The sequence below is a fragment of the Apodemus sylvaticus genome, chromosome 23 (genome assembly GCF_947179515.1).
Source record: "Apodemus sylvaticus chromosome 23, mApoSyl1.1, whole genome shotgun sequence".
NCBI lineage: Eukaryota > Metazoa > Chordata > Mammalia > Rodentia > Muridae > Apodemus > Apodemus sylvaticus.
In genome coordinates, this window is record NC_067494.1 from 5,889,132 (window position 1) to 5,916,336 (window position 27,205).

A 27,205-nucleotide genomic window follows, 5' to 3' on the forward strand; every position below is an offset into this window, starting at 1 on the left:
TTAAGATGTATTTATTTGTATATTTATTACTTATTAAAATATATAAGATAAACATATATATGTATATATATATCCTATTTAGATTATATTTAGATAAATATCTCAGGCTACCAATCAGAAGTTGAAGAAGGAAGAAGGCCTATTTGAATTTACTGAGTTGATTGGTCAACTATCCAAAAGAAAAATTATTATATCTCAAAGAGTAAAAAAAAAAAAGAGGGTGAAGTGGAGAAAAAAAAGAAAAAAAATACCTCTATCACAGAAAAAACAAATATGTATCAGTACAACTCAAATATAAACTGAGTTGCAAACAGAAACCAGCTACTTGTTTACCTATTATGAAAGCTTAAGACAAACACAGTTCACACGCTATGTTGGTAATATGTATTCTAAATATTATAGACTAAACAAAATTATACTTTATTAAATAACAGATGCAGAATGGATTATTTTATAAACATTAGTAGACTGAACTACTGAACAGAAATAATAAATTTAAAGAATACGATCCTCATTTATTATACAAAGCCCATATATTTGTGACCCAAAGTATACTTTTGCAGCAGCAAAAAAAAAAAGAACATGTGTTTGTTTGTATACACAATTATAGTATACTATAAAATGTCCATCATATTCCACATAGAAAGGAATATACTTGCACAGGTAATTTTACTCTTCTGTGTGAAAATCCTTCCGTTAGTGATAATTGACTTCCTTTTACAAGTTAACTAGATGGTCAGTACATATTTTATATGTGCACAAGGCAATAAACTCTGTGTGTGGTCATGAAATGTTTTGAGCAACATCTCTTCAAATGCAAAGCATTTTATAAATAAACATGACAGCACCAGGGTACAACTATTGTTTAAAAGTTAGAAACTTGACTTAGAAATAAAAAGAGATGGTACAAAAAACAAAAACAAAAAACAAAAAAAAGTGAGTTTTTAATGCCTAGTCACCCATTTACATAGGGCAGTTAAAAGTGCATGCAAAAGTACCTAAGTTCCAGGATACTCGAGTACAAAGAAATGATGTAAGATCTGAAGTAAGCTGTGGTCAAAAGCGCATGACGGTTCTATACTGCAAAATCCTTAGGTATATGTGAAAACACACCATAGAGTAAATTTCTAAGACTCAATACTGGTACTATTAAGGTTCATTCAAAAATAAGCCTTTTACTTCCTCCTCCTTCTCTTCCTCCTCCAGAACTGATTAACTGACAAACAATGGGGTTAGAAAAAAAAGCTAAGAAAAACATAACCAACCTTCTGGTTGGTCCACCTCCCTACAGTGGCGGCTGCATCTACAGTCTTAGGCCTTACTCTATATGTTGAAATCAGAATGTCTGGGATTAGAAGCCAGAGCGTTTTCAAAAACAAAACTCCTAGGCAATGCTCTGCACATGAGAAGCACTATTCTAGTGCAAAAGTTGGGAACCATTTCACAAGGGACCATATGGAAGTTTATTCCCAAAAAGAACTATGGTTGCCATCAAAGCTTTGCAGAGCTGATTAACTGGTTAGCACCTCGGTGCAATATAGGGATGAGAAGGCTGCAAATTCCAGGGATGCATTTTCTTGGGCATCTTTACCCCCTTAACAGCCATCTATTGTCTTCCTTTTAGGAGACCGAAAATCTTTGTAACTGCCTAGTTAATCATTTGTACTGAATAAAAAAGAACCCTTTCCAACTAAAGACACGGTTAAGAATAACCTTTACCAGAGTCTTTGCTGTAACCTGCCTATCTAATGTTTCTTGCAATGTGTTTAGAAAGTATCTTGATTTATGAATATTTTAACCTTTATGCATGGTTTGCTTTCATGTATCTCTGTGCATTATATATCCAGTTTTCTGCAGAGACCAGATGGCTCCTCAAACCAGCATGTGGGTGCTGGGAACTGAAACAGATCCTGTGCAATAACAACAAATAGTTTTTTTAATTGGATATTTTCTCTTTTTTATTTCCTTTTTATTATTCTTAATCTCAAACATTTTGTTTATCATAAAGAACAAACCATTTTTGTTTGTCATATGAATATATCATACAAATATTTTTATTCTATTTCTATTATTAATATTTCTCCCACATAAAGCACACTACCCTCTTCTCCGTGATCTTTCCCCTGCCTCCTTTCTTTTTGTTTTTGTCTGTTTTGTTTTTGGATATTTTCTTTATTTACATTTCAAATGTTATCCCCTTTCCTCAAGTCTCCTCCCAAAGCCCCCATCGTACCTCCCTGCCACTTCTCACAAAAACCCATTCACTCCTGTTTCCCTGTTCTGGCATTCCCCTACACTGGGTCTTGGGCCTCTCCTCCCATTGATGCCTGACAAGGCCATCCTCTGCTACACATGTGGCTGGAATCATGGGTGCCTCTAATGTATACTCTTTGGTTGGTGGTTTAGTCCCTGGGAGCTCTAAGCAGTTTGGTTGATTGATATTGTTGTTCTTCCTATGGGGTTGCAAACACCCTCAGCTCCTTCAGTCCTTTCTCTAACTCCTCCATTGGGAGGCTGTGCTCAGTCCAATGGTTGGCTGCAAACATCTGCCTATATATTTGTCAGGCTCTGCCAAAGCCTCTCAGGAGACAGCCATAACAGGCTACCATCAGCAAGCATTTCTTGACACAATAGTGCCTGGGTTTGGTGTCTGTATATGGGATGGATCCCCATGTAGGGCAGTATCTAGGTGGCCTTTCCTTCAGTATCTGGTCCATACTTTGTCTCCATAGTTCCTCCTGTGAGTATTTTATTCCCTCTTTTAGCAGGACCGAAGCATCTACACTTTAGTCTTTCTTCTTCTTGGGCTTCATGTGGTCTGTGAATTGTATCGAGGGTATTTGGAGCTTTTGAGCTAATATCCACATATCACTGAGTGCATACCATGTGTGTACTGGGATTTTGTGATTATATATTTGTGATTAGGTTACCTCACTCAGGATGATATTTTCTAATACCATCCATTTGCCTAAGAATTTCATGAATTCATTGTTTTTAACGGCTGAGTAGTACTCCATTGTATAAATGTACCATATTTTCTGTATCCATTCTTCTGTTGAAGGACATCTGGTTTCTTTCTGGGTTCTGGCTATTATAAATAAGGCTGCTATGAACATGGTGTGTCCTAGTTATATGTTTGAGCATTTTTTGGGTATATGTTCAGGAGAATACTATGTCAAATTTTCTGAGGAACTGCCAGACTGATTTTTCAGAGTGGTTGTACCATCTTGCAATCCCACCACCAAGATCTCAGAAGACTGGAAAGATCTCCTATGCTCATGGATTGGCAGGATTAAAAATGGCCATCTTGTCAAAAGCAATCTACAGACTCAGTGCAATCCCCATCAAAATTCCAACTCAATTCTTCATAGAGTTAGAAAGACCAATTTGCAAATTCATTTAGAATAACAAAAAAAAAACTATTCTCAACAATAAAAGGACTTCTGGGAGAATCAGTGTCCTGGACCTCAAGCTGTACTACAGGGCAATAGTGATAAAAATTGTATGGTATTGGTACAGAGAGAGGCAGGTAGATCAATAGAATTAGGAATAGAATTAAGAATAGAATAGGAATAGAATTGAAGACCCAGAAATGAACCCACACACCTATGGTCACTTGATTTTTGAAAAAGGAGCTAAAACCACCCAGTAGACAAAAGAGCATTTTCAACAAATGATGCTGGTTCAACCGGAATTCAGCATGAAGAAGAATTCAAATTGATCCATTTGCTCAAGTCCAAGTGGATCAAGGTCCTCCACATAATACCAGACACACTGAAACAAACAGAAGCAAAAGTAGGGAACAGCTTCAAACAAATGGGCACTGGGGAAATTTTCCTAAATAGAACACCAATGGCTTAGGATCTAAGATCAACAACAGACAAATAGGGCCTCATAAAATTGCAAAGCTTCTGTAAGGAAAAGGACACTGTCAATAAGACAAAATGGCAACCAACAGCTTGGGAAAACAACTTTATCAATCCTACATCCAAAAGAGGGCTAACATCCAATATTTACAAAGAACTCAAGAAGTTAGACTCCAGAGAATCAAATAACCCTATTTAAAAAATGGGGTACAAAGCTAAACAAAGAATTCTCAACTGAGGAATATCAAATGGCCGAGAAACACCTAAAGAAATGTTCAACATCCTTAGTCATCAGGGAAATGCTAATCAAAACAACCCTGAGATTCTACCTCACACCAGTCAGAATAGCTAAGATCAAAAACTCAGGAGACAGCAGATGCTGGTGAGAATGTGGAGAAAGAGGAACACTCCTACATTGCTAGTGGGATTGCAAACTGGTACAAGTACTCTGGAAATCAGTGTGTCAGTTCTTCAGAAAATTGGACATAGAGTTGTAACTTCTGAGCCATCTCTAGTCCATAGTGGCTCAGGACGTTAATGTGCTACACAACTATCATCCAGTAGTAGATGTGAAAATGGATGTAAATCTTTTTACTTTAGCTTATATACAACATCATAAATTACTGTGATAACAGTTTATCCTAAAGAAAGAGTAAGGTAACTGAGACTCAAGTAGTAAAAAACTGGAAGTCTAATTGTCAAAGGCAAGGATGGTCATCTCAGTTGTGCTCTTGTCAGATATGAAGTAGAACAAATGTCTGCACAGTATTTACCTCAGATTAACATTTATAAAACTGAGGTAACTTTTCTGTATAAGTTAAAATGTATATTTATAATTTATATTCATTAATTTTACTTAAAAGGGAGAAATTAAAAGCCTGCAATCATAACATATTTGTGTTTAACTTTTCTTCTGGACTCTTATGCATGAGCATGTATTCTCTAAACAGTTTTAAGTTTATAAGTACTCTAATGTAGTAGTTATCTTTAGAGCAATGGGGGTAATCAAGGAAATCTAGTATTTTGGATTATATGGCTAGCACTAGACATACTGGCATTTGGTCACAACACAAAGAAAATGTCTGGTTTTAAAAACAAATAGCATAAATAAATGTTATATTTTACAATATAGACTTGTAGACAATGTTCTTTTTAAAAAAATTATAATTTGAGAACAAGTGTATTTGTGTGTTCTATTTGTAAATTTTATAATATTCATTTCCTTGTTCCAGCAAATATTTCCCAATAATTTCTGATATAATGTCCTAATTTGAGAACTGAGAATATGTACCTGAAAAAAGATTCAATAACAGTTTGGAGAGCTAAGGATGTGCCGTGGAATAAAGAACCAAGTGCTATGTATGGGCAGGAATGGGACTTGTAGGAGACAGACACTCTGTTGTGTTTCAAGTTAAGACTCACTGTTAATAACAGCTCTGGAAAGAAAATACAGGGCTGTCCCAGGCAAGTTCAAGTTAGCCTCTATCTACAAGTTAAAATTGTAATTTTAGAAAATATATTTGTGTTTGGTCATAGTATAAGAGTGACCATATACCTTGAAAGCTGAGGGGGAGACAGGTTGTTGATTCAAACAGAATGGTCTGCCAAAGCTTCACTGTGAAGATGCTGGAGAAAGATGTTGAGGCAGGAGCATGTTTTCTAGGAAACCATCAAGCAGGGTAGGCGCTTGGGCAAAAGTTCGAGTGTTTGGGAACATGCGTCCTGGCACTGCAAAGACTGTTATTTTATACTTTCTGTAAGCGATAATGATAAGGCAGTCTCGCCCTGAAGTTCTTTCCTATTATACAGCAGGTTGCTCAATCACTCCCAGCCAGTCAAAGCCAGCCTGAGGCTTGTTCTTACATATGTTCTTACATATCCTGTGATCCACACAGTAATGGTTTCTACATGTTTAGATGGTTGGGGTTTAACGAGAAGAAATGAATAATATTTCAAAACACCTAAAATATATAAAATAGACGTTGAGTGTTCACAAATAAGGCTTTATGGCCACAGAGCCATTCTTACTCCTGTAGCTACTGATAAATTAGGTCTCTCTAATTTATTTTCCACATAGGGCCCCGTTCGTCCCCAGAAATTTTTATATGAAGTCACATATACAAAGATATAAAATAGGTTTACAAATCAAGTTTAGTCATTGCAAGTAATAAATTCATACTCATGTCTCGTGTAATTTTTTGTTAGACAAAACATTTAAAACATTGTGAAGTTGAGAGCACATTGCTTACTAAGGAGGTGCATGTGCCTGGTTATTTTTACCTAAAGCATTAAATCTCAGCCTGATACCTGACATTGCAGGATGCAGAGCTGGCCCTATGGTTGGCAGAGTTGAATGGCAGAGTTCGATTTTGTAACATTAATGCCGAGGATGACATCCCTCATAAATACTGAGTACAACACTGCAGAAGAGTGTTAACAGCCACTTTGGAAATAGTTGGAAATTCTGCCTCCTTATCCTTAAGCTAACTTGCCAAGTCATGTTCAGCTCCCTTCTCTTCTGTCTCCAAACTATTTTTGACAAGAGCTAACTTTTCTCAGCCTATACTCCCAGGGATCTCTTCTTCTAGCACCTCTTCCATGGATCTGGCAAGAACTACGATAGGGCTCTCCTAAATCGATGAGGCTCTACCAGTGCTGAGATTGACTCTCATCCCTCACAAGATCTTCTGAAGCCAGAGTCCCCTTTCTGTTCACTGAACTCTACCCCTAAACTCACCTAGACATTCTCCTGAGACTTAGGTGTGCTTTCAGAACATTAGGTGTCTATTAATCTAGAAAAGAAGACCTCAATGTGGGATTATGTATATAAAGATATGCTTACAGTTGAAGAACAGGAGTGAGAATATACACTGTTAGTAGATTAACCCTCTTAATTTCTCACCAATGTTTTCCCCTGTGTTATCTTTGTATAGAAATCTGTTCTTAAGGATTGGTATGATACCATATCAACACACTCTGTTAAAACCATACATTCTCCAAATAGATATTGACAATCCCTCTTACAGTGTGAATGGCATGTACTAATGTATGTGTAGCTGTGCTTACCCATGTGGGTGTATCTGGAGGCCAGAGGTTAATATTAAGCATTCTCCTTCGGAGCTCTCTTCCTTATTTATTGTGACAATGTCTTAATGGACTTAAAGTTTAATGTTTTGAATAGAGTAGATAGTCAGGACAGGCCCAGGATGTTCCTCACCCTGAGGTTACAGGCTCATGGATACTGGGGAACAAAAGGCGGGCTCTCACCATTATAGAAGCATTTTATCCAACAAGACTGCAACAGAAGTTGGGATTCCAACTGTTTCCAGCACCAAAGAAAGTATGAAAAGAACAGCACTAAGAATCAACACTAAGACAAGTTGCTCAAGCTATTTTTCTCTGAGAGACGATAAGATGTTCTTTAAAACACCTGGGGTATTTTTGCCTAGAATTTAAAGAGCATGAGATTTCTATTATGATTGTTCTTCCAAGGGCTGATTGTCTCCATTGCAACACTCATTTAATAATTACTTGAAGTCTAGAGACAACGGGAACTACAGAGAAGTTTATCTTGAGAAGACAAAGGCTTCACTATAGTTAGGTGGGAGGGGCAGTCCTGGAAGACACTAATTACCACAGAACACAGTGTGCAGTTCTGAGCATGAAAACTGCCCGCCAGTGTGTTGATACCTTCTCTGTGGTGAACTTAATAGAAATAAGAGTAGAGCCCTAGGTGCTTCTTCACTCGTCACTGAGAAACTACTGGGGATGAAATGTGTCTTCACAGTCTGGCCAAGCCACACAGAGACAGGATGCTGAAATAGGGAACACATCTCGTGTCACTGACCATGGATACACAACAGAGAGAAAGCAGACCTGCATCAAAGAAACTTTGGAGCTTACTTATTTCCCCGTGATTTACAAGCCACATAGGACAGGTAATTTCAGTGTAAGTGGTGATGAAAATAATCTTTCCATTTAAGCTAGAGAGGAGAAAAACGGTTGGATGATAAAATACGCAAAGCATCTATGTTTTCTAAAAGCTGGTGATCAGAAGACAAATTCCTGGTTCATTCTGCCACTGTCAGTGTGCGATGCTCATATTGCCTGTGGACAGAACGGTGAGGCAAACCCTTCCAGTTCAAGTCTGTGGCCCTATAAATGGGAAGAATGCTAAATTTCTCTCTTCTTGTCTTCTAACATATGACCTTGGTGAAAGTCTCAAAAGAGACTTAATAAGTTTGAAAACATGGTAAGTGGGCTTTGTAGTTGCATGTCTTCTAGATTCTAGAATGGCTGCCTTTACAAGCTATTGGTTGGGAAATCGTAGCTATTTGAACACAGACCAGTTAATGTTTGAAATGAAGCTAACTTTAAGAAAATCAAAACAAAATAACAATGAAACATAAAAACAAAACAAAACAAAAACCTGTCCTCCTTTTCATGAATTGCCAAAAAACGCTGGATTTTCCAGAGCAGGAAAACCAATAGGCAGTTAGGAATGCTTGCACTGAAATCCTGAAGGCCTGAGTGGAATTCCCAGTGGAGGCAGAGAGAAAGCCAGGTCTATTCCTATAAAGATAAATGAATCGCTGCCCACAGAGCCTGTACATAAAGACAAGATTGTGCTTCTCTGAGAGACTCTGTTTCATGGGAAATGGAAAGAGTGGGAGCAAAGATATTTGATGTCCTACTATATGTGGCCTCCACATACATGTTCACGGATAGGGACTTATGTGCATGCACCACTCACATGTGTCCAACATATGCCTCTTACCTACATGGATCTTCATTCCACATGTGTGCAGTGCATGCAGGGGTCAGAAGAAAGCAGCAGATTCCTTGGAATTAGTATTACAGACTGTTGTTAGCTGTCAGGTGGATGCTTGGAATAAAACCTGCGTCCTCAGAAATGAATGCTCTAAAGTACTAGGCCATCTCTCCTACGAGAGTTTGTTATTGTAAAAAGACTTTTTCATTCTTTCCCTACAAATCACAAAACAGCAAGGTGCTGGAATGGTCCACGGAATCTCATCAAAGTTCATAAGACAGGCATTCCGTTATCCCCAGACCCATGCACAAGGGCAAGTTCTTTCCTCAGAGGGGCCTGATCCACCTTGCACCTAGGTGGCCAGTGTCTATGGGACTCCCAAACCAACACTAAAGGCAAAGAAGCGGGTGGAAGCTAATGGAGCGTCGAGAAACCAACCAAACCAAGGCTGTAGAGTCCAACGAGGTAAGGCAAAAGCAACAGTGAAACATGGTGGCAGCTGCTATGGAGAGCAGTAGACACCCTCCTTCAACATCTGCTGCATGAAAGGTCACAAAAAACCTCTCTGTGGCCCCAACAAGGAGAGAAGCTTTCCTCACAGTCAACAACTAAAGGAAGATTTGTGTGGCTGGGTTACTTTCTAAGGTCCAAATGTCACTTTAATTTGTATTTCCAGACAATTTCCCCCATATTAAAAAAAAAAGTATGTTTTTAATCTCTTCTATTCCAATTCCATTAGTAATTACCATTATTACACAAAACTTGCCATTCTCAGAATGAGATCTGAAAGTTCACTAATTCTAAGCAATATAATCACAAATAATGGAGTTAAGACACACCGATTCTTGCTACCCTGGCCCCTGGTTAATAGTTGTTATTAGATGTAAAAAACAACAAACCCACCAACCAACCAACAAACAAACAAAATGGAAAACAAAACAAAGCTGATCTCTGCCCCATGAACCAAAGTGATGCAATCACACAGAGTTAGGTAGATATTCAAAAGCATGAGCCAGTGAAGGACGCTTCTCCTGCCTTCTTGTCACCCTTCTCTGTTCTTCTCCCCTCAACTCTTGAGCAACTCTGTCTTGGTGTGGCAGAAACTCTGCCTTGCTATGTCAGCAGCAGTCTGTTACACGTTGACTTGAAGAACACAGAAGTGGGTTTTACCCCCTTTAATTCTCATTTTCCAGTAACCCTTAGGTAGCAGATAAATATCCTTGAATTCATTGTGTGCAGGGATTTGTTAGGAAGGCTTCCATGACAGGCGTGAGGGGCTTGTTTCTGCAACATGAGTTCGCCCCCCAGAACCAGAGTGGGATTGAAGGCTGAAATCAATTCTGAGGCTAACCCTTTAGTACCACAATCCACGGAAATGAAGTTACTACAGCGAAGGCTGAGAAATAGCAGTTAGCATGGCTCCATCTACTCTCTGCTGTGCTAGTCTTCCTTGTAAAAAATAAAAATAAATAAAAAAAAAATAAATAAATAAAAAAAAAACAGCTTGACCAAGGCAGACTCAAATAACAGACTCACTTAAAATTGCTGTCCCTTACATTTCAGGGTCATAGCTAAGTAACTCAAAAGGATCCAAACTGAGCCAGAAATGGCAATGAGAAAAGCAGAAGACCTTTTACTGTACCATAAAGGCCATACGCGGACAATTCTCAGAGGCTAGTGCCCCTGCAAAATGGAACTCTCCACATGAGCCAGGAGCCTCCTGCTGCCGATCGACCGACAGGGCACTCCTGGCTTTAGAGCAAGCCAATGCCACTCACTGACTGGGATGCGTTAAATCCAGCAGGGCCATTTGGGAACAGAACCCACTTCCATTTCTGGGGCTGGCCGGGGAAGCAGCGTGCCCTTTGATGGCACAGGGGAACTTGCTTGGCATATGCGGCACAGAATTGTCCCTCTCAGAGCCACTGGTGCATAAAGCAAATAGATTAGCAGCGGCCACCCAGGTGTGGGAGATTAAGGACTTAACGGACAGATGGCGTGTAAGAGCATCATCTGGGCACTCTTCATCTTTTGTAATAAGGTTTCCTGGTGGCCCCAGCAGTAGGAATAAGCTGAAATGAACCAAATTTAGCACTTCCAGTGACAAAGGAAGACTTTTTAAATAAACCAGTTTGGAATACAAGAAGTTTGTCTGATAGAGCCCAAGTGTGTTCCTAAAAAATAAATCACTGCTTACCAGAAGATAACAGAAAATGATTGGCCCCAACTCTACCACAACTAGGCCAGCATCCAAAACTGTTGGCTGTCAGGACTTCAAGTGTCTCACTCCAACACTCCAGTCCAGAGAGTCACAGTGGAAGCCACACTGAGGCTTTTGGACTCCAAAGGAAATGAAACAGCTTAGGTACTACAGGTTTGGACAGGGACATCCCTGGAGTAATGACCATACCTACAAGCAGAGTTAAATAGAAGGCTGACCCAAGTAAAAGGGAGAGAAAGCCAATGCAAAGATGGCAGGCCTGATCCTGATCTACTTATTCCATGGGCCTAAGTGAAGAGCCAGTGCCTTCTAGAAAAGCGGTTCCTAATTACATGTTTTAATAGCAGTGCATGTCTGAAGAGTGCATGCTGACCTGGGGGAGGCTCACTTTGATCTGCTGAACTCAGCCCTTAAGAGGACCTGTAAAGGCCATCATTGTTATCACAGTGTCCTGCCGACAAGTCCCGACTTAGAATCTACACCAGACTTGTCTCCAGACCTAGATTTGGAAACCCTTACCAACAGTGTCCAGAGGAATCAGCATGAAGCCCCCACTCCCCACTCCTGTCATTTCGAAGCCATCTCCTTGAGGCACATCTGTGCGGCTGCCCACCCACAGGATGCTCATTTTGACTTCTCTCTATTCATTTTGTTTGTTTATTTTCTCTCTAAACCCTGGTGAATATTAAGAACATCATAGCATCCCAAACCATCCTTATGACAAGGAAACAAAAGTCAGTTCATCAAAGTGTACAGCTATATTCAGCTTGCCTCGTTTATACAACTCTTGAGTAGAGAATCCATACAAGCCATTCAGTACTTTAAAAAAGATATTACCAAATGACAAATTAAAAACATTTTTTTAGAGAAATTGTATGGCCATTAACTGACCGGAACCTGATTCTGGTTCCAGCACTGAAATGTAATCATAATGTGGTTATCAACACTTCTCCTGTACATGACTGGGTCTACCACCAGCTAACCAGGGATCTACAGATGAGGAATCCATTGCTGAACTACAGGCCTCTGGGGGAGAAGCTATCATTGTCTTTAACTATGTACCTACTAGTGAGTCAAGCAGGAACCAATGAATACTTCCAAACCCCAAGTCACACAAACTGTCCTAGTGGAATGGATGACAAGAAGGAAACAAGAGACATGTCTAGGATCTTGTTTCCATGTCTAGGAAACAAGAGACATGTATGTAGGAAAGGGTGGGGAAAGGGAAAGGAGTTGAGAGAGAGAAAGAGAGAGATAAGATACTGTGAGGATGAGCCCGATTAAAAATGCATTATATGTACATGTATGAAATTGTCAAAGAACAATTTAAGAAAAAGCTATTCCAAAAATTAAGACATCCCAGAAGGTAGGCATAACCAAGCAAAATAAACAAAATTTGCTACCCAAATTGTTTGGAGAATAATCAAAACAACTTGAACAAAGCAAGGAATATAAGTAAAAAAAAAAATCACAAAAAGTAAAAAGCAACAGTAATAAATTTGGGAAGCAGAGGCAAGTGGAACTCTGTGAGTTCAAGGCCAGCCTAGTATGCATAATTAGTTCCAGGAGAGCCAGAGCTGCAGAGAGAGATCCCATCTCAAATAAATAAATAAATAAATAAATAAATAAATAAATAAATAAGATAGAAAATAAAAAGTAAAAATAAAAGTAACAATTGGAGCATGGAGAGTAAAATTTTAATTCGAAGGAAATATCGTTATGTCTGAGAAGCTTCATATCAGTGAATAAACTTCCAGGAAAAGTAACCGATATATATCCAATATATTAAGGTGATTAGGAAATAGGTACCACTATTGATATAGGCCCTGATCAGTGCTGTGAATTGTGAGCACCTAATTTAAATACTGAGGATGAAATCAAATTTAGTTTGTCCATAGAGTCAACTAAGAAGAGTGGGGAGGTCTCTTACTAAAAACTCTAAAATCTTGACATCTTGGGTTGCAAAACTTCACATAACTAAAACCTGCCCATGATATCCTGGAAATCAAAGCCTTTGACCCCCTATGCCTGTTTTTTCCAGGCCAATCTACTGAGCATAGGGCTGTGGCTAGATGGGGACTAATCAGTTGTCTGGGTTGGTAGACTGGCTAGTTGGTTGGTTGGTTGGTTGGTTGGTTGGTTGGTTGGTTGGTTGGTTGGCTGTTTGGTTGGTTGGTTGATTGGCTATTTGGTTGATTGGTTGATTGGCTGGCTGGTTGGTTGGTTGGTTGATTGGTTGGTTAGAAAGTTATAAGCTAGTTAGTAGACAAGTTGAGGAGTAATTTAGCTGGTTAGTTGCTATTTGGTTGGTTGGTTGGGAGATTAGTTTGTGAATTAGTGGGCTAGCTGGTCATTTGTTTTGGGGGTGCATAGCTGGCTGATAACAGATGTTATCTGGTAGTTTGTATAATTGACTGATCATACAAACTGGTTCCTTGGTGAGTTAGCTGATTATCTGGTTGTCTGGTTAGCCAGTTCTGATACAGTCTCTCCACATACCACAGGCTGCTTTCTTAAATAATGACCCTCCTACTTCAACCTCTAAAGCATTATATTTAAACATTATTGAGCATGCCTTATAATGACAATATTAAGAATGTCTTTTGAAAATGAAAACAATTGTACATCTATAAACTGTCCACTAAATTATATGAACACTTATAATCCTAAAAATTTCTGTTCGTAGTATAACATTTTTATATTAGGCATTATAATATGTTGTGTAATTATAGTCTTTTTATCTGAATAAAAAGGAGATACCACCTTCCATGTCTATTTTCCTCATATTTTCTTCCTAGACTCCTGAAGGAAATAAAATATTTAAACTAATATAGAAAATTGTAACTTTTCACTTTTCTAATATAGTCTGTGGAATGACACTGAAATATTCACTGCACTAAAGACTAATTAAATTTTGTTTTCTCTTTGAAAACCCAGTACTTTCTTTATATACTACATGCAGATGAAAATATGAAAGATTAGTCTTTGAAAATGACAACACACAAAGCAGACACTCAATTGCTCTGTACTGGAAATCGAAAATCACAGACTCATAAGAGTTAACTACGGAGTATTAGCACAGACAGCAGCTGAAAGGGGAATTAATTTGAAGTTGATGCAAACACTTTTCATCTTCAGTATGTAATTGAATTGATAAAGAAGGAGAAATGCTAGAAAGTATCAGTAAGCTGATGAGAAGGAAACAATTCCCACGTTTTTGTATTTGCCCATGTTATTCTATGTTGCCCTGTAAAGACTGTCTCAATTAAGTGAAGGCTAAATAATTAGTAAAGACATAAGGAAAACAAAACGTATGTTGTCTCAGATCCAGGTAACCAGACTAAAAGGGCAAGAAATTTGAGCAAACAGCCAATGTGTTACTCTTCCATGTTCCTGCAAATCCTTCTTTCCCCATGGGACAAATTCAGGACGAAGGAGAGAGTCATATATAGAACAAGGCCTGGCTCTCCTTAATGGTCATTATTTTTCAATCAGTTATTTAAGAGGAATTGAATTAATCTCATAGCAAGAGTTCTCAAACAATCAGTGGCTCCCTATGCAGCCTAGGGTGTCATTACAACTCCTCAGGCTCTGAAAAAAAGCAGGTATGGCTGAGCAGAGGGTCGGGCTGTAGGCAAACAATTATCTTGTGGTTAAATGCAGAGCTCCTGCTCATTTGTCCTTGTTTGTTTACCGAAGCTCACATTCATCAGTGAATCAATACAGAGTCTAACATCAAAGAAGAGGAGACATTCCGTTCCTTAATAAAAGCCAATTGCCGCAGGAAGCAGGGAGAAGTCGCACTCTGGAGTTTAAGAAAAACAATGACTATAGCACCACTTGAGGCTTCCTATCCTCATTTGGATGACTTTAGATGCAAAAGAGGCAAGCACAGGAGGCAAAAACATAAAGATCCACTGTGGTAGTAATCCAGAAAAACTGATAAATATAAAAACCCATATAAAAATGAGCCGCAGTGACCAGATGAGCAGTCACAGTTGCCATCACTGAAAGAAGCCTATGTCATTTTCTCTAATTCTACATTAAAGATATAGATTGGACTCTGAAAGAAAAAAAAAAAAAGAAACCTATGTACCTGGTTACATTCAATAGTTACTGAGAGGTACAAAGTCCAAACTTTTAGCAGCCAGACTAAATAACTAAAGAGGACAAAGAGGAATTCTAATCCTCCATTAACTACTTGGAAACTTGCTGCACCTAGGAAGGTAAGATACATTTACTTCTCACTTTCTGAAATGGCAAAATAAAAATATGATGCACAGCTGATCCCAGACAGCACGCCATACGTGGGAGGCAAAGTCAGTCCTCTCCCCTTCCTTCCTTTCTGCAGGCAGCTCATCCATACACTGTCATGCAGCCTGTATTTTTATACAACTGTTTATGTTGATGTTCTATATATTAGGACACTAGAAATGTGACTTGCTCCATCAGAGATAGGCGTACCTGCTTTCAGTTCTGACCTGTCTTCCTGTGTTAGCCATAAATCATATATATGACTAACTTGAGAAAAATGACATGGTACATGCCATTTTAGGAGGGAGAATACACATCTAGGTGCAATTTAAACAATATTTATTGCTAATATTATATATTGTTATTACTTTGCCTGGGAATATTGGCGAGGCCCTTTCCATGTTAAAGCTAGTCAATCATTTTCTTCTTCAGAGAAGAGCCCTAGTAACAACCTCCCTCTTCCTCCCGTCTCCCTCTTCTGACTCACTACCCAAACAGAGTATCATCATCTGGCCAGCCTTACCTAAAAAAGGACGGAGAAATGCAAATGAAGCGAGAAGTCCTTCCAATGTGATAGGAACCTACAGTGGCTAGCAACAGACTAAACAGCATCTAAATACATCTCAGTGTTCACAACAAAGAGCCAGAGTTTGAACTAAGTAACTTTATAAGGTCACTATGTAACTTTAAGCAATGTTCATTTACACAGTGTAGTTTTATACTGTAACTATGTAACTTTATGTAATATTTGAACTATGTAACTTTAGTATATATCTAAGCTGGGACCTGCATAGACAAATAAGAACTAGGAAAATTTGGAAATGTAAGAAGTACAGGAGATATTTAACACTCCTAGACCTCTAAAGGATGGTTAGCAGCAGGCTCCTGGTATAGACACTGCCCTCCCTCCATATTCAGTCTTTTAGAAGCTATTCAGCTTACTTGACTTAACTCAGGATTTTTTTGATCCAAAACCAGCAGGATCTCTGCTCTCTGTAGTATAGCAATTACTCATTGTTATTACAAAATATTAGCACAGCACATGTGAATATAACTCTAAAAGGGAAGCAAAGTCAAGGGTCTAGAACCCATGTTCTTACATGCTTTCCAAAGCAACAGAAAGAAAGAAAAGGGGGAGAAAATGGATCACACCCAGCTCTGTGCTTGTCACTTGTGAAGACAGGGAGGGGGATGGAGGGTGGGAGGCACTTGCTACATAGTTGCAATTTAGTTCCAGGCCAGAGCCCTGTAATGTTCAGCACACATCATTTTTGAGATTAATGGTGTGTGCCAGGTTAATACAAAGCAACAGATTAAGTCTCCACTAAGAGTTTTACAGGTTGTATCCCTCATCTATCCACCTCATTTAGTAACAACTTTGCAGTTTAGAGGGAAATGGGTTTAATGCCAAAGCATTACTCCCATCATGCACACAAGCAGAGTCTGGTTTCTAAAGTGAAGATTATTACTCTTTACTATGCAGAGCTTCAGCTATAATGTAACTGGTTGATGCTATTTCTAAAGGGCTTTTTGTGAGCTTTTCTGTTGGCTATTTATTTGGCAATCAACTTAAGAATCTACAGCCCTACCTGCAAGCTTAGAATATGCCACTGGATCTTCCTACCATGACACATAAAATAAATAAAAGTATGTGAAGTTATCAGTATGCTGGGCTGAAGACAACTATTGCCCTGAAAACAGACACACATCTGCTTCTGATAGAGTCCTGGGATACTATGATGATTGCCAAAATATTTTTATACACCTGCTTCTTCATTCAACGTTAGTTTGTGCTCAATGCACTCTTCTCCTTAAATTGGCTACAATGCAAAAACAATCTGTCATTCTTTTGTAGTCAGTATGTCCAAGGTGGACCAGCCATGAGGAGTAAAGGTGTGCAGAACTAGCAGATTTCTATAAAAACAGTGTTTAATATTAAAGAACGAAATGCCAAACAATAAAATCCAGTGCATCACTTCAATGGTGCAGACACCACTATTGTTAGTGTTCTCATTAATAAAGTGAGGGCATTTTACTAGACTATTTCTAATTTTTAATTTTGTATTTATTCCATTTTAGATTCTATTGCAATATGAGCCTAAGATATTATTAACGTTCTCAGACTCTATCAAATTTTTGTTGGTTGGATAGATTGAAATAGACAAAATATTTGTCTATGTGTGTATTATGATCAATCCTACTGGATTTTCACTTAGAAAAATAAAAATAAAAATAATTCACCATAACCTGAAGATAACAACTCCTTACAAGTCTATATTTTTTAAGTGGCATATTTGGGGGTCTCAGCTAAATCATTTGATGATTTAGACAATTATAACATATTATTAAAAAATGTTAGCACATTTTTCTCTAGAATTAAAGGTTTTCATTTTGACATTTTTCTTCTAAAAGCATTTATTCAAATATAAAAAGTTTTGAAATCTTAAGCAATTACTTGAAAAAGCTTAGATATTTTCCTTCCTTTCTTCTTTCCTTCTTTTCTTTTTTATTAAGAATCAAACTATAGCCCAGGATGCCCTTTAATTTAGAGGGCAATTCTGATGAACCTGGTTCCTAACCTCCACGAGCTACCAAGCTCAGCTCAAGGAGGTTTGATCTGAGAAAACAAATTAAGTCATAATAGGAAGGCAAGTCTAGAAAGTATTTCTGTATCACAATGAGGCGGTCATTTTCTTACAAAAGAATAGAAATCCATCCTCCATATTTCTCAAGAGGAATCTCACAACTGGCCTCTAATAACTAGTACTTAAACAAAAAGGTGTCTCCTGGAATAGAGGTGACCAGCAGCTAAGTGACCTATCAAACTACTGCACAGGTACAAAGAGTTACCTGTATGACTAAAACAATTAAAACACCAGTCAAGGAAATTGTGTAAAGTTGAGAACATGACTGAAAACATCTGTTATTCTAGGTTTAGGTCCAAAAAAACAAAACACATGGCCTTCCTATCATAGTAAAAGGGAACAGGTTTTCTGTACAGGAATGACAGAAGCCACCAGCACCTAATGAAATGCACTGAGTTTTCAGCAGACACACAACTTGAAAATGAGAGACACAGCTTTCACCAGAATCATAGCACAAGGTAGCTGTGAAAGTAGAAAAGTCTACACAGGAAAAAGCAAGTAAGGCGATGCTTTAATTTTTTGTAATTAATGAGTAACAGCCATAAAGAAAGGGCTCCCTTTTGAAATACTTGAATGAAGTAATTATGCTCTTGGTTGCTGTGGAATATGCTTGTCCATAAATGCACTCTCATTAGCTCTGTAGCAACTGTGAAGAAGTGGGTCTTCTAAAAGGTTTAAATCTCACATGCAACGCAAGCTCTGAGATCTTAAAAAAAAAAAAGATTGTATTTGCAGGTACTGAACTTGACAGTCTAAGTGACTGAAGTATGTCTTCAAGCTGTTGCATGGGACGTCTCTCTTAAACCATGCAAACTCAGTCACAAGAATCCTGAGCTGGCAATTAATAGTATTCATTATATCCGTCCATCATAATCAGATTGAGCATTCCAAGAAAAATCATCCAAAGGTTCTTATGGACCAGCCTGCCTTGTTTGTTTGCTTATTTTAAATATTCCATTTAGTTAAGGAAAAGAATAATCAAATGCCCCCTCCGAAGACCAAACATTTCACAAAATTCTATCTGCAGTTTATTTCCCAAATGGTATTTTCAAGAAATCAGTAAGCCAATCCATTCAGAATATTGCAGTGTAATAGGAAAACAGAAAACTATTTCTTCCTGCAGAAAGACATAGAAATATGTACATCAGAATAAGAAGTAAGTAACCCTTTGCCAAGTAGACAACAAATTGTGGGCTGAACTACTGTTTTCTATGCATGAAAATATTTAGAAGGTCCTGTGCCAACGTAATCAATCTCCTCCTCAAAGAGGAGTTGAGAAACAAGAGGGGGAGACCCTACTCCTGTAGGACCAGTATTTATATCTATATTTTCCACATACAAAGAGACCCAATATACGACAGCACAAATGAGAAAATCTCAGTGGATTACCTGGTATTCATTGGGCCAAAAGGTGCTCACAGCTAGCTCGGCCCGAAGCCAATCCTGACCAGTGAATCCAGTCACATTCCAAATTGGATTAGCCAGAGGTCCTTTATTGACCCTAACCAGTATGTTCAAAGTGCCAGGGTTCAACCCCTTCTGGCTATATAACAGGTAACTGAAATCAATGCAGTGGGTGTCATTCTCCTTCATGGTAGGCAGCTGAAGTCGGGCTTTTTCTCCAGGATCATGATTCGAGGAGTCCACAACCATATAGGAACCTGAAACGACATTACAAATAACAGAGCTAAGAACACTGGTGAGCCAGGGAAAATCATACATCTATAAAAGGTTACTACTCTATGAAAATATTAAATTTGAACATGTCTTCTAGGGCAGGGCCATAGGAAAGTATCAGTCAGCACATCATCAACTAACATAGCACAAACGAGACAAAAAAAAAATTTATCTCTACAACTTGTTATTAACCCTGGTTTATAATATAGAAATATGAGACATCATTTCTGACTTAGAGTCAGGTGGTAGACAAGCAGGAGTCAGACACAGGTACAAAACCCTCTCTAAAAATGTTCCTAGTCATACAAATAGTAAGCTTTTGAAGAATGAAATAAGGAAATTTATTGGTCTGATATACACAGAAAGTACTTTCTTCTTCATTTGCTTTCTCTGTCAGCGTGAATGCTAAAGCAGAGAAATGGAAGACTGCAGGAAGTGAGATAACTTCCAACTTCAAATACTAACATTTTTGTTTATTTGAGGCACATGCGTTTTACCATTCACTAAGTCCTGAGAACGGCTGTCATGGAGTAAGAATACCTTTGTAATGTGGTCATGAGAGCTATTCTACTGTCCTTTCATTCTACGGTTTTAATTTTTTTTTTTTATTTTAAATGTGTGAAACACGTGTGTGAGAGAGGGGAGGGAGAGAGGGAGAAAGGGAGAGAGGGAGGGAGGGAGAGAGGGGAGGGAGAGGGGAGGGAAGGAGAGAGGGGGGGAGGGAGGGAGAGAGGGGAAGGAGGGAGGGAGGGAGGGAGAGAGGGAGAGAGGGAGAGAGAACACTTGTAGGCACATGCATTCCAGGTCACATGATGGAAGTCAGTGGGCACTTGAGAGAATCAGTATTCTTATTCCAATATATGGGCCCTAAGAAACAAAGTCAGACCTCACACTTGGTGTCAATCATTTACCCACTGAATCATCTTACCAGCCCTAACGCCGAACTTTTCTAAAGCTGATTCTAATACATACTTGGTGCACTGTTGACTCAAAACTGTTGTCTTGGTAAGATTACTTCTGACCCCTCCCCCCAGTTAGCACACTAACCACCATGCTCTTCTTTTTTTTTAATTTGTTTTTTTTCGAGAGAGGGTTTCTCTGTATAGCCCTCGCTGTCCTGGAACTCACTCTGTAGACCAGGCTGGCCTCGAACTCCAAAATCCGCCTGCCTCTGCCTCCCAGAGTGCTGGGATTATAGGCATGCACCACCACTGCCTGGCACCACCATGCTCTTCTAAGGCTGGACAAAACCAAACAGGAAGTCACTTTGACTGAGTCCAGAAAGATATCCTGTTATTCTCATGCAAAGTAGATTTGAATAAATGCAGGAACCATCAAAAAAAAAAGTAAAGATATCATTTCGTTAAACAGCATGACATTAGGAGTCATATTACGGAGCTAACTTTTTTATAAGGTTTCTTCCACTGCACTTGGCCCTCTCTTCCTGAAATGCAGAAGTACTCTTCTGTATCCTATTCTGAAACATAATAAGCTGTACGTGGTACACGAAAAGCTCAGTGACCACTGGTCTATGTATCTCAATTAATCTACAACCTGTGCAAACAAACAAACAAACAAACAGCAGATAAAAACACTTCCCATAGAAAGGCTTCAACTACATAAGAAAGCAAATTTCCAATCAGGACAATTGCCACTAGAGGGGCCCTTCGTGATCCCAAGCTTTTGTGATGTTTTTCCCAGTACTTCAGTACAGTCAAGTACAGAGCACACACACTATATTAATAGTAATTCCTGTTATTGTTTACTTGTGTCTCCCAGTCTTCATCTTCTGTCAAATGCTGGGATTGCAGTTTAACTTGATTCTCACAGACAGCACATTAATAGAATAAAAAAAAAATCATCTGTGTATTTTTGGAAAACAACTTCCAAAACTGAAAAAAAAAAAAAAAAAAGAAAGAAAAGAAAGAAAAAAAACAGGATATCCTGGATTATAACCTAATTTGCAGAAGAAAAAACTTTTTTTATTCATGGTTATTCTCACACTCTTAACATCAATAGTTAAGTTATCAAAATGTCTCTCCAGTGTGCCAATTTGAATTATACTAGTTTTTGGTCTTAACCATGACCAGGCTTGAGACCCTAGCTGTATACATCATTACTGGCCTGTTCCTGTGTCATGTTTATCCAACGATGAAGCACTTTATAAGTAAATGACATATTTATTTCCACAAGTTTAGTTTCTGACTACAGATTTTAAAATGTAGAGCTCAAAAAGACTTATTAGCTTCCTAATAGTAATTTTCTTCTATCATAAAATAAAGTTTGGAGTAAAATATGCCTTGCGTCACATTTTAAAAGTGCATTATATTTACCATTAAGCCCATTTAGCAATTTTCAACCATTTGCATTTTAAGCTACAACCATTTTCTTATTAAAGAAATGGAATGAACAAACGCTAGTCATCATTAGTCCTTACCAATTTGATCATTAGAAAGACGAAAGTCATGAAATAAAAGCTTATCCTAACTATTTCGGCATTTTATTGCCACTCAACACCGGTTAAATAATAAAGAAAATTAGTGCTGATAACTCGCTTCTATGGAATGGTTGGGTAGTTTTATTTACACAGAGCCCTACATGGCTGCCTCAGCTGAGTTCTGAGCATTAATAATGCACTTACTGAGCCGCTCTGCAAAGGAGAAACAAGCAGGAACAACTGCAAGCCCTGTCTACAGAAGTGACACAGTGACAATTTACACAGCTGGTTCCTGTGTCGCTGCAGCTGAGACCCAGACTCCCCTCCATCAACTTAAATGTAGCCAGCACTGTGTTCTTAACAACTTCAAAAGATTTCTTCTACAATATCCAAGAACCACTGGCCCTCTATATTTAACGTCTGGAAATTTTACACATGGAAGTCCCTCGCTCTTGATGTTAAAAACCAAACTTTATTTATTGTTATTCTTGTTCCCTTAAATTTCTCATTAGTGTTTGATGGAGGCTTAGCTATCTGAAGGCTTAATAATGTAAAGTCACACATTTATACTTCCATAAATATAACGTCTTAGTTGCTTGAGGAAAGGGTTGTCCAATTCATCAGTCAAGGAAAAGTATCTAAACTTTAAGTCTGTGCATGATTTTTAAGTAACGCAACTTTCTAGAGAACAGTGTGGCTATAAGCAAAAACTTGAAAGAAATATATGGCCCTGCCCCTAATGTGGAAATTCAATGGATAAATATGCACTATAAAAAGCCATCTCCTCAATGGAGTACTATTCAGCCATTAGAAACAATGAATTCATGAAATTCTTAGGCAAATGGATGGAGCTAGAGAACATCATACTAAGTGAGGTAACCCAGACTCAAAAGGTGAATCATGGTATGCACTCACTAATAAGTGGTTATTAACCTAGAAAACTGGAATACCCAAAACATAATCCACACATCAAATGAGATACAAGAAGAAAGCAGGAGTGGTCCCTGGTTCTGGAAAGACTAAGTGAAACAGTATTTGGCAAAACCAGAACAGGGAACTGGGAAGGGGTGGGAGGGAGGACAGGGGAAGAGAAGGGGGCTTACGGGACTTTCGGGGAGTGGGGGGGGCTAGAAAAGGGGAAATCATTTGAAATGTAAATAAATTATATCGAATAAAAAAATAACAATAAAAAAAAAAGCCATCTCCTGTAGCCAGGCACGACCTCCAATTGACCCACAAAACCTTCAACCCCAAATACGTCCTGCCTACAAGATGTGCAAGGACAAAGACAGAGCAAAGACTGAGGGAACAGCCAACCAATGACTGCCCAACTTGAGCCCCATCCCATGGAAAAGAACCAGCCTCTGAAACTAATAATGATACTCTACAATGCAGACAGGAGCCTAGGATAACTGTCTCCTGAGCGATTTCATCTAGTAACAAACAGAAACAGATGCAGAGACCCACAAGCAGACTCCACACATCATGTGGAGCTCCAGAACTCTTGTGGAAGAGAGTGAAATAGAATTGGGCAAGCCAGAAGAGTCAATACCAACCCAAGGACACGTACAGAGTCAAGTAACCTTGGCCAGTGGGGGCTCACAGAGACTGAATCACAAACCAGGGAGCATGCAAGGGCTGGACCTAGGTCCCTACACATCTGTAACAGAAGTGCAGCTTGATATTACGTGTGTCCCCTCGCAGCTGGAATGGGGGCTGTCTCTGACTCAGTTCCTGCCATTGTATCCCATTCCCCAGGTGGACTGCCTAGTTGGGCCTCAGCGGGAGGGGATGCACCTAGTCCTGCTGGGACTAAATGTCCCAGGGCTCTGGTGGTGCCCTAGGCGGGCATGGTCCTTCCTCTTCTTCTAAGAAGAAGTGGAGGCACCGAATGGGGAGAAGCAATTGTAAGAGTAGAACTGGAAGGAGATGGGGGAAGGGGAGTGTGATATCAAGGGAGGGATGTAAAGTGAAAAACATAAACTTAATTAATGAAAAAAAGTCATGTGTAAATGAACAAAGGTATAACTGAAAAGATAACACATCTCATTATATTGATTAAAATGAAAAAATTAAAAGAATTCTAAATATTCAACAGTATACAATTAGTTATAAATAATGAGTATGATTAACAATGATATAGTCGTTAAGAATATCATTTAAAACATTTCAGAGTGGGTATTCATAATATAGTAGGTAAAAATATGCATGTGATAAAATATTACATCCATATAATTTTCCAACCCTGTGACAAAATACCTATGAAAACCAGCTAAAAGGAAGAGAGATTTATTTTAGCTGATAAATAGGTGTCATTCCATGGCTACCTGGTGTCACACTACCCATAGCAGGAATGGTATAGAAAAGCTCTTATCTGAGATCAAGGACAAAACTCATGTCTAAAATGACATTGTCAGTAAATCTGACTCCAACCAGTCCCTACCCCAAAATATTCTACACAACAAGAGCATCAAAGAACCCATCTACTGAGCATATCAAAGCTTTCTTTGATTATCCAGATATCCTCCAATGCCCCACCCTTCGATAGTGCTGCCAAGGGAAACAAGCCGTCATAAGAAGCATCTTTAGGATCATTGAATATTAAAGCAATAGGTTCCAAATCTTTTCAAATAAGACATGAATATCATCATCAATAATTGAAGAATAATAAATATTTAATGCAATTTACTGGCCTTTTAAAAAGTCCTTATTGCCAAATAAAGCAAGTGTCTTATTCACCAACATCACATAATGCATAGGTAAAACGTATCATGGATTTCCTATAGTAAAAACATTTTACACTTTCTTTAGATTATCACACTGACAGAAAAAATATCCCCATGCTTTCCTCAAAACTCTTCTATGTTTGCCTCTGGCTTGCAGAAACACAGGTGCACAATTTAATTCATCACTCATTAACAAACAAACAGTATATCAATTCTAAGTTCTGTTAACACCATATGACAACAGTTCTCAACTGTGGGCCACAATACCTTTGGCAACCCTCTATCACCAAGCCATTCATGACAGTAGCAAAATTACAGCTATGAGTAGCAACAAAAATAATTGTTATGGTTGGGGCATCATCACAACTCAAAGAACTGTATTAAAAGGTCACAGAATTTGGAATGTTGAGAACCCATGTGATATAGGAAATTAAGATTGAGAATGGATGTATTTGTTCTTCATTGTTTGATTACAATCATGGCCCTGGATTTGACAGACAGATACTCTTCTACGGATTTAAATATTCAAACAACAAATCAAGCACAAAAGTAAATAAAATAAAACCTGTAAAATAATTACTAATTTGTTAACAGTCACAATCCCACAGGTTTTTCTTATGAAGAATAAAACCAAAGAGATCGGCACTGTTCTTATTTTTTCAAATACTAGTGTTCAACTTAATAAAGCTACTCAGATTCCTATGTTTACATCTTCATTCAATCTGACTATATACTTATGAGGAAATGGGAGGTAGGAAAGACATGTTAGTGCTCCTGGGAAATTCATCTGCTGTCATAAGTCTGATGAAAAGGCCTTTGAGTCTTCTAGAGTGATCCCTAAGCTATACGCATCGAACCAGTGTCTCTAAATACATGTGCAGTTCTTTCTTCCTCCTGCTCCAGCAAGAACATCATCAGTGCTCTATTGAGTCTATTTGCATTCATTCAGTTCCTGTGGTACAGAAAGATCACTAAGAGCTAGAACTTTTAAGCAGAGTGGTGGGTATCTGGAGATTAAAAATCAAACAAGCTAAATGCTTCTGTAGTTCTGCACTTGTATGAACAAAAGGTGCTTTAACTATCTCTAGAGGGACAGAAAAGAACAAAAGATGAAGATACAACACACACACACACACACACACACACACACACACACATCCTCCATACTATATCTCTTTATATCCAATGAAAAAAGAATGACTTTGAAAATAGACATGTGATTTTTATGAGACTTATAACAGTTTAGGCTAGAAGAGCCAGAGTACATCATTAGCCTACGCCTGAAGGTCTGTAAAGGAGAATCACTTAGAAATTCCAGTCTAGACAGAGCCTACAAATCGGGATTGTAAACAGTATGCTTTCCAATCTAATCAAAATCTGAAGGTAAGACAGGTGTCCCAGCCCAAGAGGCCCAGAGTGACCTCCCTCTTTTGTTCTATTCAGATCCTCTGTGTGGGAGAGGAGACTTCCATGTATCAACTTTCTTCAGTCTGTCATGGCAAGTGGTGAGCACATGCAGACACAAGCATGCTTGGGGAAACTTTAAACCAAATACACAGGCATACTCAAGGGAACAAATAAACCGCAGCGGGGTTTCTTCCATTCTAGGAGCACACACCATCAGAGACTCACACTGCTCCCATGGAGAGGAGTATAGAGAAAAAGAAATCATTTTCATGTCTAATAAGAAATATCCTTTTGTGTATTCTTAAGACCATGTGAACAGCTATGGAAGCACAAAACCAGTGAAAAGTCACCTCTTAGTATTTAGTTAGATTTCCTGGTATAAATAAAATACACATACAGTAACAGTTTCAGGCCTAGGTAGCTTAAAAAAGCAACCACCAAGATAGCTGGCCAGAGTTAATTCAATGCATAAGGTGCTTGCTTTATGAACGTGAGGGCCTGATTTTGAGTCCCCAGTACCCATATGAAAAGATATAAGTGTGACTTCATATGTAACTGTGATCCCACTGATGGAGCAGGTGACAGAATGGCCGGAACAGACTGGACAACCAGTATAACCTTGTCTTGATAGAATTAAGGTAGAAAGTGACAGAGCAGGACAGTAGACATCATTATCTGCACCCCAAACACATGCACAGGTGCATGTAACTGCACATGCACCAATGCATAAAACACACATAAGCATACGTGTATACTCTCCCACATGTGTGCGGACACACACACACACACACACACTAAAGAGAATATTGGAGTTTGGAGTGAAAACAGAAGACAAAACTTGGCCACCAATCTGTTTGGGATGAGTCTTTTTCTTTTTTAAAAGTAATCTATGTATTTGTCACTATCACCTATGAGTTGAAGGCAAAACCAATATATTGTTTATAGTAAGATTTGCAACTTTTTGTTTCTTCTTTATTAAGCCTTTTTCCCCATCTCCTTCCTTTATCGAAGTAGAGATGTAATACTTCAAGGAATCAAACTAAGATCAGAAATGACACTGATTTTCCCAATCCCCCTGACTTTGTCATGAAATTCTCCACCAATTGCTTCAGGCTCATTCCTCAACCCTTATTTGCAAGCTTGCTACCTTTACCAGACTCTGATCCTATGCATAACAACCCACCAGAATGGCATGGGAATG

The 27,205-nt window shown here is 38.5% G+C and overlaps 1 protein-coding gene across 3 annotated transcripts in view; it reads right to left on the reverse strand.

Annotated features, from left to right (window-relative positions):
* The window catches only part of Ptprk (protein tyrosine phosphatase receptor type K), a 510,436-nt gene that overhangs the window by 313,979 nt on the left and 169,252 nt on the right, over window positions 1-27,205 (reverse strand). For all 3 annotated transcript variants that reach the window (XM_052169637.1, XM_052169636.1, XM_052169635.1), the window contains exon 3: window positions 19,147-19,418. In XM_052169637.1, the coding sequence (XP_052025597.1) occupies window positions 19,147-19,418 (272 nt within the window). The remainder of the gene's footprint in view (window positions 1-19,146; window positions 19,419-27,205) is intronic.